The following is a 16,696-nucleotide window of genomic DNA, read 5'->3' as shown; positions in this document are numbered from 1 at the left end:
CAGGGTAAACAGGCAGAAAAGCTAGCTTATCACCTGGGTATTTAGCTCTGTTACTGTTGTAAAAGTACAGTGTTATTTACTCCTTTCTTTGTAGTCTAGGCTTAATTGTATAGATAAGATTTCTAATGGATGAGATACAAGGACTGGTTTTAAAAGTGTTTTATTGTTACAACATACTCACAACGTGCTCTTTAAGGAGTATGTTGGATTTTACATTTGTACAATGGCTTGGAAACTGCAATTGATTTTTAACCCCAACATCATAATGATACAAAAAAGAAAAACTAATATTCTTTAGTAGTTCATTTTTACAAAATTTGATATCAAGTACCAACTGCTATGTTTATCAAATACCTTGGATTTATTTCTATCTTTCCATATTTTATAGCAAAATCATTCTCTCCCATTCTCCCTGTTTCTGTCCATCCTTCCCCCATACACAGTGCAGACCTTCTGTGTTCCCTTCTCCTTCTTTTTTCATGGAAAGGAATGACAATACCCTGTAGTCAGTTGTGGAAACCATTGCTTTCATTTAAAAGGGAAGTTTTACAATACTAAGATGACAAGTAGTATCATTTCATTATCTGCCATTTTCTGGTTTCATTTCTTTTGGGCAGATCTTTTTCTGCTTGTTGATGAGGTGTCAGGAATCTTATACCTTTACCTTTAGTACTTAAAGTAGTCCTTGCTTGCAAGAAGTTAAAATTTCACTAATAGCAGTAGAAGTGTTAGACTCACAGATAATGAGACTGGAGTACTTAAACAGAGAACAGTTGAAAAGAATAAAAAGGGGTTAAACCAAACTTACTTAGGTCATTAGATGAGAAGTATCTGTTTGCTTTGCTTTAGGGATGTCTATCCAGATTTTTAATGGCAAAAACATGCCATTCTCATGAGCAAACATCCTCTAGAGAGCAGTCAAGAATAAGGACAGCCCAATCACAGGTTCACAGAGTCACAGAATGGTAGGGGTTGGAAGGGACCTCTAAAGATCATCTAGTCTAACCCCCTTGCTAAAGCAGGTCTGCTTAGATCAGGTCACACAGGAACTCGTCCAGAAAAACTCCAGAGAAGGAGTGTGGAGACTCCACAACCTCTCTGGACAGCTTGTTCCAATGCTCTGTCACCCTTACAGTAAAGAAGTTTTTCCTTAAGTAGAACTTTTTATGTCCCAGCTTTTGTCCATTACCCGTAGTCCTACCACTGGACACTACAGAAAAAAAAAGTGTTGCCCTATCCTTTTGACATACACCTTTTAAATACTTGTAAGCATTAAATAATGCCACTCTCTGATTCATGAGGGACCTCTGTGGTGTCATCGCACCAGTGCTTCTTTGCCCACAGAATTGTTCCTTTGTTCACAGAATCACAGATATCTTCAGATGGGAAAGGACCTATAGCTGTCATCTGGTCCAACCTCCTTTCTTGAATGAGGCCACCTGAAGCCAGCTACCCAGGACCCTGTCCAGGCAGTTTTTTCATGTTTCTGACCACCACCTCTCTGGGCAACTTATGCCAGTCCTCAGTCATCCACATGGTGAAAAAGTTTGTGCTCATTACCTCTGGTCCTGTCATTGGGCACCATTAAAAAAAGCCTATCTCCATCCTTTTGGCACCCCTACTTTAGGTATTTATACACATTGATGAGATCCCCCCAAGCCTTCTCTTCTCCAAGCTGAACAGTCCCAGCACTCACAGTCCTTCCTTATAGGAAAGATGCTCCTGTTCCTTAATCATCTTTGTGGCCCTTCGCTAGACTTTCTCCAGTATGTCCAAGTCTCTCTTACACTGATGAGCCCACAACTGGACACAGGATTGAAGGACATAGTTGTTCACCATACTTAGTGGGATGGAAAGATCTGGGTGGATCAAGAAGAAGCTCTGATGGGAAGACAAAAAAATGTGGGCGAGAAGCAGAAGGCTCTCTTCCTCAGAAAGAGAAGTTGCCATGGTAGCTGAGGTTCACTGCCTTTTCAGCCACTTCCCAAAAAGAGGTGTCCTCAGCAATTCCACTTTTCTTTGTAAACTGGATCATAATAGGCTGAAACACCCCAAACTGTGAGTAGAACAGCAGGAATTTCAATGAGGTCTCCATGAGCACTAGTCCAAGCAGAGAAGTCACTGTGGGATCACAGTGCAGGGAAACTGTGGAAGGGCTGTCATTCATGCTAGTCCCATGCTAGTCCCATGCAAAGCAGACAAAATGAATAATAACAAACAAAATAGTTAATCTATTTGAGCAGTGCCTTTATCTTGGACTCACAGGGAAGGAAGATGGAAACATATCTTAGTGAAATGAAAGGCAAATAGGGGTCTGAATACAGCCCTGCAGTCCTTCCTCATCCAAGTGCAGGTAAACAAAAAACAGAAAAGGCAGGAGAGAGAGATAAAACAGAGCTAAATGTCTTGCTTGCTTCATCCTTTGGCATTTGGTTCGTGCTTGGGAGATTTTTATTTTTCAGATAAAAACCATGAGTGACTGACGTAAACTGAAAACTTCGAAAGGTTATTTCAAAGCAAAACTGTAAATTAAGAAGTAACACAGTGCTGGGGCCAATTGATACATTGCAAAGAAACCTGCAAGAGCTAAAGGGGTTGAGCTGCTCCTTGTAAATATACACAATCCCTCACCAACAGCGACTCATTCCTGGAGGGACTGCAAATCTCATGTACACAGGACAGCAGATATATGGTGAGAAAGTCCAAAAAATGCTAGAAAGATGTGAATAAGTCAAACTGGATTGTTCTTCATCCTGGTTTAAATGAATGCTAAAACCACAGTATGATAAAATCACAGATAGTGATTTGGCTATCAGTCTGTGATAAAGTCAAAGGCAAAAGCAATCAACAAAGTTAGATCTGCAATAGTATCATGTGAAGAATGTGCCTGCACGTTGAGTCATTCCTAGCTTGTTTTCACTACATGAGGCACTGAAGCAAACGTATCTGTAAGTAATCAGTAAAAACACAGAGTAGCTCTGCAACTCCCAGCTAGCTACCTGTTCTGTTGGAGAGGGTTTTGTTTGTTTCTCTGACAGAGGAGTGAAAAATACATCCCCAGTGTGATTCCTGGTTTGAAATCTTCAGCCATCTCAATTATTCTGTGTTAAAATCTCTATGGAATTTATAAGCAGACTGCAATGAGATATAGGCAGGGCTGCTGACTGTCATGCCCTAAGAAGAAAGGTATTGGCATTGAAAGGCATAATTTTATCCAAAAAAAATGAAGTTTTCTGAAATCTGTGCCAAAAAATATGTCAGAACATAACAAGACAGAGGACAAATTCTTGGAAACGATGGTCAAGCCATTAGATAAATAAAAAAATGTGGAAGAGTATGTTTCTTGCAGCTGTTTTCATCTGGGACCTGAAAATGGAGGGTTGAGGAAAAGATGAGGAAAATGAAAACCACAGAAAATTAGGTTGTGGACAGTCTTCTCTGTTGCATGTAACAAACTGTGTTGGAGTGGGTGAGTCTTGGCAGTCATGTACATGAGGCAGATTGAGTGAACTCTCATATTTTGAAATGAGATCTTTCAGATTCAGACATAGATTAACTTTGGAAGGAATGGGGAAGCAAACTTTTTAGGCAGAAGCAGTATAATTTTACTACAGAAGCTGATATAGAGTGAGTAAGCTGTCAAGCACCAGAACCCTTTGCTGACCCTTGCAGTGGATGAGTTAGAAAGAAGTTCTGGTTCAATATCTCTTCAGAAGTAACACTTTAGAATCCACTACAATAAACAGGGGTACTATCCATTTGAAGATGTTCAGCTGAGTGGGAAGTTTTTACTGCACAATTTGTTCATGATGGAATTTAATCAGACATCTGAGCCATGCAAAGATGGCCATGGGGTCTTCCCAAAAAGGGCTGGTATTTCTGACCTTTCTGGCTTTTCTAATAGAAAATTGGAAGTTTGCTAGAGACCCCGTGGAAGAAAAGAAGGGGGGAAAAAATCAATTATCCATCACTGATGATTTAACTAAAGTATGAAAGAATTTACAAGCAGGTTGCTTGTTTGCTTCATGTTTCATTTCCTCAGAATAACCAGATGCAGGGCAACTCCTTCACGAGCGAACAGGAGCCAACCCGGTCGAGTTCGTTAGCGGTCGGGAAACTACACCTGCACTTTGAAGGGCCGGGTGTTGGCGTTCGGCTCCAGAGCCGCGGGCGGACGAGAGGGCGGCTTGGCAATGCGGGGCGATGCGGGGCGATGCGGGGCGATGCGGGCGGCAGGGTGATGCGGGGCGATGCGGGGCGATGCGGGGCGATGCGGGGCGGCAGTGCCCCCTGGCGGCCACCTCGCCGGACGGGGCGGCCTCCTTGCCGATAGCTTTCGGTCCCTCTGCACCGAGACCCTTCTCTCGGGCAGAAGACCCTGGGGCAGAAACAGCGTGTAACGGCAGAGTTTGAACGGCTTCAGATGGTAAAAATAGGAGAGAAGGGGAGAACGAGTCCAGGTAGGAAAAAATGTCCTGCTGGCGAGAGTTGGTGGCGATGGCAGAGGAGACTGATGGATAACAGTGGTGTTCCAGCATGCTGTATAACATTTATTGTTGTTTCTCATTATTTGTTTTTTACTTTGTACACAGAGACAAATTAAGCACTTTCTGACACCACATGGCCTCCCTTACTCCTCTGTTCTCTTCTCCCTGCCTTCCTGCTCAGCGACTCAGGTCTAAAGATTCTTGGTTCCTTTCCACTACACCATCCTGAAGAGCTGCTGCACTCCATAGGCCTTTTTCTTTTCATCTCAAACCTCAGTCGTGCTTGAACATGACTGTGAATAATTAAATCAGTTCACGTGATATTTGTTGTAATTACCTCATAAGACCAGATAAATGACTGGTCCTGCCTTAGACATACTCCATCCAGTGTTACAACTGCCAGTCACAATTAGCATGAGCTGCAACAGAAGCATCATGTCACCCACCCTGCTTGTTAAACCTTGTTCTAACACGGTTATTAATCTGCAGTACATAGCAACACCTCTGACCCCATCATCATGTGAGAGTGAACTCACAGTTTGCATTCTTTTGGAAGATGGAAGCTATTTAAGGTGAAAGGGTGAAGACATCCAGGAAAGAAGATGTACTAAAAGACAAGTAAGGAGAAAAGTTTGATGAGAGAGAAGTAAGATATGTGTGAAAGGTAGAAATTCATCTAAGATCAGTTATTTCTACCTATCCTACTTCCCTATGTCTTCTATTATGTTTATAAACTGTAAAGCTGGTCCAGAGAGTCTCACCAGAGAAAACAGTCAAGCTAAATAATTTTGCTTTATGTACGTCTTTTGAGCTGTAAAGCAGAGTGGAAGATTGTTCTAAGTCTAGGAAAGGCCTGACTGATACATAAAATATTAAGCACTCTGAGCAGAACACAAACACAAGATGCATCCCTTGGTATGAAAAGAAAAGTTTTCTCATCATCCTTCACAATGCTCCAGCTCCTCAGCTGTTCTCTTTCAGATAAAATCAGAAAATTTAGGATGTTTTGGACTGACCGCCTCAGTTTTTCAAGGGCTACTTTAGTCATTTCCCATTTGAAAATAACGTTTTGTAAGGAGTTCCATTAGGTGAACAGCTGAACTAGCTTAAATGTAGTTTCTTGATTTGATATCTCTCCAGTAGATTCAGGTATTTCTTCTCAGCACTGTTACATCTAAGCCCAGTGTTTGACTTGTACAGGCATTTCCCCGTGTATGTGTCTACACATCTTGATGAAATCCTGACTCAGTTTATGGCAACTCGAGGTCTGTCTGATTTCAGCGAGAATTACGCTTCTCCTACTGCATTTATTTTTGTATAACCTATAAAAAGATAACGAAGACAGAAAGCAGGCATAAACAAACATCGTTCAGAGGCAGCAACTTATTTCCATTCCAGCTTCACTACAGTTTGGCAATACAGGATATAATTATGCATGCTACATATCTGACATTCTTTACCCAGTGCTTTCAGCCTCTGCAGTTCTTACTTGGGGCTTTCAGGAGGATGACTGGAGTGCAGACCATACAGCAATCCCTGAACAGGCCAGCTAGAAAGTTAATTGGAGCATTATCATCTTCCCAGTATTTCTTTTCTTGATTCTGCTGCTTCTGAAAGGCTAATTTATGCCTTCATTTTCTATTTTGTCAATGTAGTGTATTTCTCTAAGACCTATACAAGTTTAGGCTACTCCGTGTTGTGTAAATATCCTTCTATTACCCTAAAAAGCTTCCTGGATTTCACAGGCAGTGTATAGCAGAGATGAGCTCTAGCAGTTAACAGGAGAAGAAGTCCCATTCTCTCTTACACTTGAGGTTGTCAGGGTGCTCACTACTCTCTCTTCCATCATATACTCCTATATACCATCCTTTACAGATGCAGTTGGTCAGACAGTGTCTGCATGTCTTGCTCACAGTCTGGTTTCTGCATCTGTCTGCTTCTGCCTAACTCTTAGCAGTAAATCTTTTCCCTGTTGGTGTTTAAATACCGCTTTCCCTTTCCTACTGTGGTGTTAAGCATCCTGCTAACAAGGTGATGTGAGTGGAGTAATGCCAGTAGGATAAATTGGTTCCCCTTATACAATCAAAAGCTCAAACTATTTGCAGACTGAAAAGCTGAAGGAAGGGAAGGCCTCAACACATCAAATCAGTTGAACTTTTGGGATTGTACTTTCAGGTGGTTTCAGTTGGTTTGTCTTGGAAATCAGTGGACATGGTAGGTTTCCATCAGCTAAGCCTCTGGATGTGAGCCTGTGAGGTGGTCTCTGGTCTGAAAAGGGTGAAAAACAATGTCACCAACAAACAAATGGACATGGAGAAAGCTGGACAGAGAAGGAGTTGGTGAAAGTCTACTGAGAGAACTGGAAACCTAGGTTGCATTTTTGAGAAGGAATTCAGCATGCTTTATGCAGATATCTAATGCCTACCTGCCTTTCAGCTACCCTCTGATACTCATTGTCTCAAGAAGTGCCAACACTATCTTTATAGCCAAGGTGGGGAGAGACATGTCTCCACAAAGAAATCTTTTTCATCTTTCTTAGGGATCACCAATGGGCAGGATCTTCTTCAGAGGTCTGCAAAAGCAGATCATTTCTTGTGTGTACTGTAGGAAGATGGTACACACAATAAAGGGTGTGTTAAGTGTATGAATGAGAAGGACTTAGTCTTAACCCACATTTGCCAAGACGATTGAGAAAAGATTGTCCAAGTGTTGCCAGCTCAGACAGCTACAGAAGACACTGATGTCAAAGAGCAGATGACAGCAACTCTTACTCATTTCTTCCTTCTAGTTTTGCATCTTATATCACCTGCAGAAATAGTCTCACTACTTTCATCCTTCAAGCACTCCCTAATACATTTACCTTTTGTCCTCCTTTCAACTCCGCACCTTGCTTTATGTCCAGCTATCTCAGGAGCTGACGGGAGGGGGCGAGGGAAGGCAGAAAATCCAAGACCTGAGGGCAGAAATTTTCCAAGTCTGCAGTCCCTGCAGAAGGGCTCATATGAAGCATTGCAGGTTGGATCAGATAATCTCTAGTGGTCCCTTCTAACACCTACCATTCTGTGATGCCAGAAGCTTTCCCACCCTGCTCCTTATGCATGAGGAGAAATGACATTTGCTACTGCTGTCAGGCCTGGGACTTGGCAAATGAGCTGCCCTGGCTGTATAGGCTCCTGGGTCATGACAGAACCAGGAAAGTATGGAGGAAGGAGAAAGCAAGAGAAAGCCATGGGCTTGTTCTTCTTTGCCATCCACTTTTGGCATCTGTTTGCCTCAAAATAGTGGGAATTGCTGCCTTGTTTGCCTCACAGAGGCGAAAAAGTGCAAGGCTGTGAATGGCAACTCAAAGTGAGAATCGTATAATCTAGGTCTCCCTTGAGAGCTGCTGGGGTGCACAAACCCATGCCAGGAAGGTTCAGGAGAGTGTCCGGTATGTCAAATCAAAGATAGCCTATCTTGGAGAGAAGGGAAAGGGAAGATCTTGAGTCCTCGGGTGAGCTGAGTGTGGACTCTAAAGAAAAGTTGGAGAACTTCATTTTTTGATTGCTCTGAGGAGGAGTGAGGGATGCTTGGGGCGCATTTCTAACCTGGACATCTCCTTGGTGCCAATGGGACAGATGGTGCATTACCATCCTCCGGCTCAGTATGGGCAAGCACCAGGGTCTGATGCTGCATGACCCCTTCAAAGACATGCAGAAGTGAGCTGCTAGAGGATGACCGTGTTTCATAAGGTGGTTTCTAACACCTTCATAACACCTGCAGGATTTTTGCTGTAGACATTGGCTGTAACGTTGTGGGACATACTTCTAAGGTGTGATATATCTGTTCTTTTTAAAGGTTCCCTGAATAGTGCTTCCACTCAGTTTCAATACACAAATGTAGAGTTTACAAATGCACACGGTATATCTGTATATTCCTTTGGCCTTTTTATTAAAAAAAAATAAGATGTAATCCTACAGTTTTGTTGTGTTTTATTTTACTAGACTTATCCCTGAGCACAGATCTAAACACGATTACATTTTTTTTTCTATTTCTGTTTTACAGTTCTTGTTATGGCAACAGTTACTTTCACTTCTGCAATGTATCAAAATACATCTGAGATTACATGTGTGTTTGTCAGTCAGAAGGATGAAGGCTCAGGAACACCAGAGACAGTGATATCTCCTAAGGTAATCTAACTGAGACCAGTTGCTTGTAAAATATTCCTCTCCATTCCAGAAATACCTTCCTAGAAGCTTACAAGACCGTAAATCTTTAGGCTGTGGGCACATCCCAGTAAAAAATAACCAGATTTAGGCAAAATAAAACTGGAGAAGTTTAGAGGGAAATATATATTACTATTCATACTTTGAAACTGTCAAACTGATTTATTTTAATTGCTACTTTGATGCCTGAATATTGCTGGAAATGTATCAATGTAAGAAACTATGTGCCCTTAAGACAGGATTGCCAAGGCCACGCTGTAAACGACTGCCCTGCCATGGGGTGTGTGTGTGCCCTGCCATGGCTGATAGGGCTGATGGGGAAGCAGTTTCGCCTTCTATTCCCACAACCAAATCCCTACGTGGTCTAAACCTTGACTGAGATGTCAAAGCTGGGCAGAGATTCAAACGTGATTTTGTTTTCTTGTTTTCTGACTCGAAACAGCAGAAGGCCAAGAGGTGGTGTGCAGCGAAATTATAAAGCAACTGAGACCTGCCATGAAAATATTTCCAAGGATTCTTGTTTCAAGTTAATCTTATGAAATCTTTTTGATTTCTGAGCAGATAAATCAATAATTCAGATATTAGATTAAAGTATAGCAGTCCAAGCTGTGCTGTGCTTGTATTTGACGAAGCAGAGTATGGCTATTTTCTCTAGATACTTTTAAACTAAATGGAAGGGACAAGGAAGAGGCAAAGAATGAGAAGAAACTGCTGTCCAAGCACATTCTGTGACAGGGGATGCAATGAACTCTGTCCTATCATAAACTTACACTGGATAAATGTCACCCACCAAAGTAAGGGAGGCATTTAGGGCTACTCTTCAGATGGAGCTATTACTTGCCACCTTTTCCTGCAGCTAGGCCTAGAGACCTATTAATCCACCGATTGTTTTCAGAATGACTATGAAACATTCTCTTTCTCTTTGCAATGGTACAAAATAAAGATTTGAAGATGCTCAGCCCAAACATTCCTAGCCTAGTAAAGCCCCCAGGGAGCTAAGGAGCAGTCTAGACAGATGATGCAGTAACAAGCAATGGGATGCTAAAAAAACAATCTGGCCATGTTTTTGCATCAAGGTTGCAAACAGAAAGGCTGTATTCCAGTTCTGTATCTTCCTGTGGTTCTAAATGGACAGAAACAAAAATGAGAGTAAAGAACGGCCTATATGACAAAGGGACATAATCCTATTTCTGGGTAAAATTGCTCTGTGATATCTGTCTAGAGAACAGAGTTAACTAATTCATCAGCAATCCTGTAATGTTTCCTCCTGCAATGGAATTCAGCATGTTTATTAATACATTCAACAGCAGAAATTAAAATTAGAAATAACCAGATCAATCAAAATGATGGTATGAGGAAGGTGTTATTTCAGTGTCATTTGTGTTCATGTCTGAATATCAGAAGGTGTTATTAATTTAAGAAAGCATCCTTTAAAAATATGTGAATGCAGAACAGCAAATAAAGCTAATTGCTAATAAATACATACTAATCCATCCTCTTATATTGCAGATTTCTAACATTTTTCAAGACCTTGGGTGTTATTTGAATTCTCAAGGGACAGAAAACATCTATGAACCAACTAAAAATGTGGAAGTCAATGTGTTTGAAGATATTGAATTAAGAATGATAATGAACATTTCAGACATCATTTCATGCTTTTGGCTCTTTAATGACAGCAAAGCTTGTAAACTTTCATTGGACTCAGAGAACCAGTAAGTCAAGGGCCATACTGGATCCAAATTCCTTTAAGAGACATTTCTTTTAGGATGCAGATGGAATATTTTCTGCTTGTATTTAATTTCATGTTATACATTATCTTGTTAAGTCTTCTAATCTTTCTTAACTGTCACTCATCAGCACATTGCTGGTTGTTGTTTAGACACATATACACACATGATCTTAAAGCAAAGAATAGTTTGAAATAAGCTCATTCTTCTAATTTGTATAGCATCATGCATGAGAGTCTCCAAGGACTTTCTGACATTGATCAGTTTGAGCTTTGCAGTGCTCACGTAAGGCAAAATCATTATATTATAGTCAAAGAAACTAAGGCATGAAGAATTATGTGACTTATTAGGGTCACACTGAACAACAGCAACAGCATCCTAATTCTCACTGCCAAATCTGGGCTGGAACCTGAGGTTACGTTATTGCCTCTCCCTGCAAAACTTGTGGCATAGTATTGTAGGTAAAGCATTTGCCTGTGGAACACTGTCCTAAGCTCAGGAAGTCCACCTTTCCCAATGCTCAGCGTTAAGCATGTGTACCTGTGGCTGTAAGTTTCTTCTGCTTTTGTAGGAAGATAAATGGAGAAAACACTTTGGATTGAAGCAGGCTACGTAAACAATGAATGCTAGTATCTCTGAAGGGTTTTTGCAAGACCTAAAGAGCAATTTTATTGCGTGTGCTGCATATTACCTTCGAGGTAATAAATAGAGCTTTACTTTCTGTTTCATAGATACGTTGCCTCTTTGGCTTTTTCCCAAATAAAAGAAGCACAAGCTGGAAAATACACTCTCTTGGTCACAAGCAAAACTAGCAATTACACAGTAGTTGTGCCTGTTCTCATCCGAAGTAAGTATATCTCAGATGAAAGGGGTAACTCCGGCAAAAGTTTCAAGGAGGGAGGCTCAAATTCACTCAAAGCAAGGAAGCTGTTGTGTGCTGCCTTCCAAGCATCTTCCTAGGTTTGCATATGACTTGGAGCTATCCTCAGAGGATGAAGTCAAAACCACAGACTGCTTTACAGTCAGCTTTTGCTAGTTAATAAACGATGCAAATGAACAAATAAAGATGTAAATGCATGTCAATTCATTTACTATAATATGAGAGCTTCCCCTCTAGAGCCAAAAATGACAAATCAAGGGTGGGTTTTGTGTGCTCTCAAATCTCGCAGGTTAGATTTGTTCACTAACATCTTAATCTATTTGTTATTGGTGTCGTTGGCTGGGCTGTTAACTGGAGCAAATCAGGACATCTCTCTTATTTTTGCGTCTCTGGTCCTCCAAAGTCATGCTTTGTCTCATGTCTACCACTTCACCTGTGCCTGCTGCTGGATCTCTTTTCACTTCTCTCATAGTTTTTCCTTTTGCATTTCTTTGGGCAGCAAGAGGCACCACTGAGGGAAGGGGGAAAAAAAGGTCCCTTTTTGCAGTGCCAGCCTTCACTTGTTCATTGGGTTTTAAGGTAAAACCTGTCAGTACTGCAGCTGCTGAGTACAAGGATGCCAGAGAAGCTGAGATTTTAACTGTTGTTAAATGCTTGAGACAGAGCACATGTGAGGTGTGGATTTTTGAAAGGCTCACAGTGTGAGTAGATTTGATTGAGTTTTCTCAAGGATCACACAAGGGGCATCTCTGATGAAAGCAACTGCTACAACAAAGCTCAAGGTTCTATTTACTTATAGGGGTATCCAAGAACAATCTTTATTTAAAAAAAAACCCCACATATTGATATGGGTTTTTTTAAACACAAGACAAAAAGAAAATTATATTATTTTGTCTGTGAAGGACCAAATTTCTTGATAAAATTTTAAAATGCAAAAGAAATTTCAAAGAAAAGAAGGCAAAACTGCAGTCCAAACAGCTAGAATACTGACAAACTCTTCTAGAGACAGGTTTAACAATACACATCATTACTTGCCTTGCTTTTACTAAACTGTGACTAATCAACATTTTAAATTCCTTCTTTAGTTTTTAAAGTATTTCTTCTGTTTGACTTCTTTTCTCTCTCGGGTGTCAGAAGTGTCACCTCCAGTCCTTCCTTGTTTTATTTGAAGACCTATTGCATGTCTCAATTATAATTTTATCAGTGTCATTTAGGGGACAGAGTATTCAATCTTTAATTAAAATTACCTTCTGTACTATATCAATTATGCTTTGGAGGTAAAAGTGTTATTACATGTGCAAGAGTAGTTCAAAACAGTCTTGATAAAAATCTTTTCCATATCAATTGCTTGGATTGCATTCTCTTTGTTCCTGTGAATCTAACATAGTAATTACATCTCTCATAAAATCCTCCAGGCTAGACATGAATCCTTCAGCTGAGATGTGAATCTCAATAGGTGAAAAAAACCTTGTAGGATCAGCTTCTAAGAGATAAGTGAAGAAAGAAATTAAAAAGCCAACAGTATTAATTTCACCTTAGCATGTCACCTTGCGGGCAATGAAAGTTTGACTCTAAAGAAAATGTCACTCTTCTATGTGAAGAAGCTCTAATTTCATTGTTAATGTGACCTAAAATCAGACTCTGTTGTGCTTTTCATTTTGAGGTAAATCTTTAGCAGTTTTAATAACATTAAATTTTTGTGCTTAGTCTAAATCTGCGCCTGATGGGATTCTTAGGACTAGGAGTTGCCTAGGAATCTTTTCCCCTTGGGTATACAGATACAGGATAGATAAGTCTGCTGATTATCAGAAGTCATTATCACCCATTGTTTTTCCATAGTGTATCTGATCTCATTGAGTAGTATGATCGCATTTTGTGTAGACTTTGTAGTCTCAAGAGATACTCAACCAAAGACTTGGGATGTGATTTTGAAAGATGTCTGTGCTCTTGCCCAGTGAAATGAATACGAACCACAGCAAATTAACACCTTTCAGTATCAGTCTCTGGTGCATAGAGGCAGGCCTTTGATACTAGGAAAGCTATGCATTTAGCAGTCAGGGCTGAAAAGCTCATAAAACAAACCCACAATATCCCTAGGGCAAAATCCTTTTCTATTCCCTCAGTGCTGAAACCTCCTGAAACAAACTACTGCTCTGTAACTTCATGTACTGTGAAATGAGAAAAACATTGTCTCAAAATGATTTCAGCATGCTAAACATTTGCTTGATTTTTAACAGAGAAACCAAGCAAACCCTATTTCATGAAAGGGGAAAAATCGGATGCTGTCAAGTGCATATCTGAGAGCTACCCCCAGCCCTCTGTGCAATGGGTTTTTTGCAAAACACCTGAAAAGAGGTATGGTGTATGTTTATACGAATGTTGAATCTCTAAACTGAAAGTTTACCATCTTCTGAAGAAGAATGGGGAGGCTTTGTACTGCTTAGTGTGCCCAGTGAGCTGGGAAGATAACTGAAGAAGATTGGGTCAGTTTCTGGAGACTTACTCTGCCAAGTTGCACACACACACACCGGTTGAAAAGCTTGTTCTTCATGACTCTCTTCTGAAGTGCTGCAACACATCTTAGAAATTTTGGCTGTTGTGGTCTTTTGGAAACTTTCATCTCTTGGCTTGAAAAAAAACTGTTCCAGATTCTACTATTTTGATGTGACAAAATAGTAGAATCTAGTTTTTCACATTTTTTTGTAAGTATGAATCATAGAATCATAGGATAGCTTAGGTTGGAAAGGACCTTTAAAGATCATCTAGCCCAACTCCCATGCAATCTCCAACTAGATCAGGTTTCTCAGAGCCCCATCCAACCTGACCTTGAATGTTTCCAGGGATGGGGAATCTACCATCTCTCTGAGCAACCTGTGCCAATGTTTTGCCACTCTCATTGTAAAAATTTCTTCCTTATAACTAGTTTAAATTTACTTTAAACACATTATTCTCTGTCCAATTGCAACAGGACCTATGAAAAAGTTTGTCCCCATCTTTCTTGTAGACACCCTTTAAGCACTGAAAGGCTGCAATAAGGTATTCATGGAGCCTTCTCTTCTCCAGACTGAACTACCCCAACTCTCTCAGCCTGTCTTTGTAAGAGAGGTGCTCCAACCCACTAATAATTTTCATGGCCCTCCTCTGAACTCACTCCAACAGGTCCATATAATTTCTGTGCTGAGGACCCCAGAGCTGGACACAACACTGCAGGTAGGGTCTCACCAGAACAGAGTAAAGGGGAAGAATCACCTCTCCCAACCTCCTGGCCATGCTGTTTTTGATGCAGCCCAAGATATGATGGGCTTTTTTGGACCATGAGGTCACATTGCCAACTCATGTCCAACTTTTCATCCACCAGTAACCCCAAGTCTTTCTTGGCAGAGCCACTCCCAATCCCATCATTCCCCAGATCATATTGATATGGGAAGTAGCTCTGACCCATGTGCAGGACCTTGCACTTCACTTTGTTGAACCTCAAGAAGTTCATATGGGCCAACTTCTCGAGATACTAGATCCCTCTGGATGGCATCTCTTCCCTCCAGTGTGTCAACTGCACCACTCAGCAGCTAGTGTCATTGGCAAACTTGCTGAGGGTGCCCTCAGTCCCACTGTGACACTGATGAAGATGTTAAACAGTACTGGTCCTTTCACGGGTCTCTGAGAGATGTTGATCGCTACCCTCTGGATGTGACTGTCCAATCAGTTCCTTGTCCAACAAACAGTCCACTCAACAAATGCATCTCTCTCCAATCTAGACACAGTCAAAGAACTGTGTCAAAGGCCTTACAGAAGTCCAGACAGACAACATTCATAGCTCTTGCATTGTCCACAGATGCAGTCATTCCATTATGGAAAGCCTCTAAGCTGATCACGCATGACTTGGCCTTTGTGAAGCCGTGCTGGCTGTCTTGGATCCCCTGTCCTCCATGTGTCTTAGCATAGCTCCTAGGAGGATCTGTTCCACAATCTTCCCAGGCACAGAGGGGAGGCTGACATGTTGTTAGTCCCTAGGGTCTTTCTACCCTTTGTAAAAATAGATGCAATGTTTCCTTTTTTCCAGTCATCGGGGACTTCAGGTGAACCATTAGAGTTGGAAACATAGAATCGTAGAATCATAGAATGGTTTTGGCTGGAAGAAACCTTTAAGATCGAGTCCAGCCTTTGTCCCAGCCCTATCAACCACTAGACCATTTCCCTAAGTGCAACATCCACCTGTCTCTTAAACACCTCCAGGGACGGTGACTCCACCAGTTTTTCACCCAGCAAAGTGTATGCCCATCCAACACAAGAAAAGCCAATTTCTCTAAGAGAACACTGTGAGAAACAGTGTCAAATGCTTTACTAAAGTCAAGGTAGACAACATCCACAGCCTTTCCTTCATCCAAAAAGCAGGTCACCCTGTCATAGAAGGAGATGAGGTTTGTTAAATAGGACCTGTCCTTCATAAATCCATTCTGACTGGGCCTGATCACCTCGTTGACCTACATGTGCTGCGTAATAGAACTTAGGATGATCTTCCCAGGCACTGAAGTAAAATCCTTCCATCCCTTCTCACATATGGGTGTTATATTGCCTGACTTCCAATCAGATGGGATCTCCCCAGTCAGCCAGGACTGCTGATAACTGATGGACAGTGGCTTGGCGAGCACCCCTGCCAGTTCCCTCAGTACTCTAGGATGAGCCCCATCCAGACCTATAGATTTGTGCACATCAATGTGGACCAGCAGGCCACTATCTCCTCCTGAATTGCAGGGGGGACATCTTGTACCTCACCCCTGTCTCTTGGCTTAGGGGGCTGACTTTCCCCGGTGGAAATGCTGCTCTTACTAAAGATTTAGATAAAGAAAGCATTAAGCACCTCAGCCTTATCCTCATCTTTCATTACCAAATTTCCTGCTGGATCTAATAGGGGATAGAGCCTCTCCCTGGTCTTTCTCTTATTGTTAATGTATTTATAGAAACTTTTCTTATTACCCTTTGCCTCTAAAGCCAGTTTGACTGGGCTTTTGACCTTCTAATTATCTCCCTACATAACCTAACAGCATTCCTGTGCTCATTGTGAGTGATCTGCCCCTTCTTCCAGAGGCCATATATTCGCTTTTTTCCCTGATTTTAAGCCAAATCTCCCTATTCAGCCAGGCTGCTCTTCTTTGCCTCCAACTCATCTTACAGCACATGGGGATGGCCTGTTCCTGGGCCTTTAAGATTTCCTTCTGAAAAACGTCCAGCCTTCCTGGACCCTTGTACCCTTCAAAATTGACTTCCAAGGGATTCTATCAAGCAAGCTCTTAAACAAGTCAAAGTCTGCCCTTTGAAAGTCTGAAGTGTCAGTTTTACTGCCCCACCTCCTAAGACCTCTATGAACAGAGAACACATTACAAGGGATCATAATTTTCC

The 16,696-nt window shown here is 41.4% G+C and overlaps 1 protein-coding gene across 1 annotated transcript in view; it reads left to right on the top strand.

The window, feature by feature from the left end:
- Positions 1–16,696, top strand: part of FLT3 (fms related receptor tyrosine kinase 3) — a 42,899-nt gene that overhangs the window by 4,158 nt on the left and 22,045 nt on the right. The window contains exons 2-5 of the mRNA XM_062020431.1: positions 8,532–8,656; positions 10,202–10,404; positions 11,151–11,266; positions 13,537–13,654. Of these exons, the coding sequence (XP_061876415.1) occupies positions 8,532–8,656; positions 10,202–10,404; positions 11,151–11,266; positions 13,537–13,654 (562 nt within the window). The remainder of the gene's footprint in view (positions 1–8,531; positions 8,657–10,201; positions 10,405–11,150; positions 11,267–13,536; positions 13,655–16,696) is intronic.

The sequence above is a fragment of the Colius striatus genome, chromosome 1, assembly GCF_028858725.1.
Source record: "Colius striatus isolate bColStr4 chromosome 1, bColStr4.1.hap1, whole genome shotgun sequence".
Classification (NCBI taxonomy): domain Eukaryota; kingdom Metazoa; phylum Chordata; class Aves; order Coliiformes; family Coliidae; genus Colius; species Colius striatus.
This window is presented reverse-complemented; position numbering and strand designations above follow the sequence as displayed.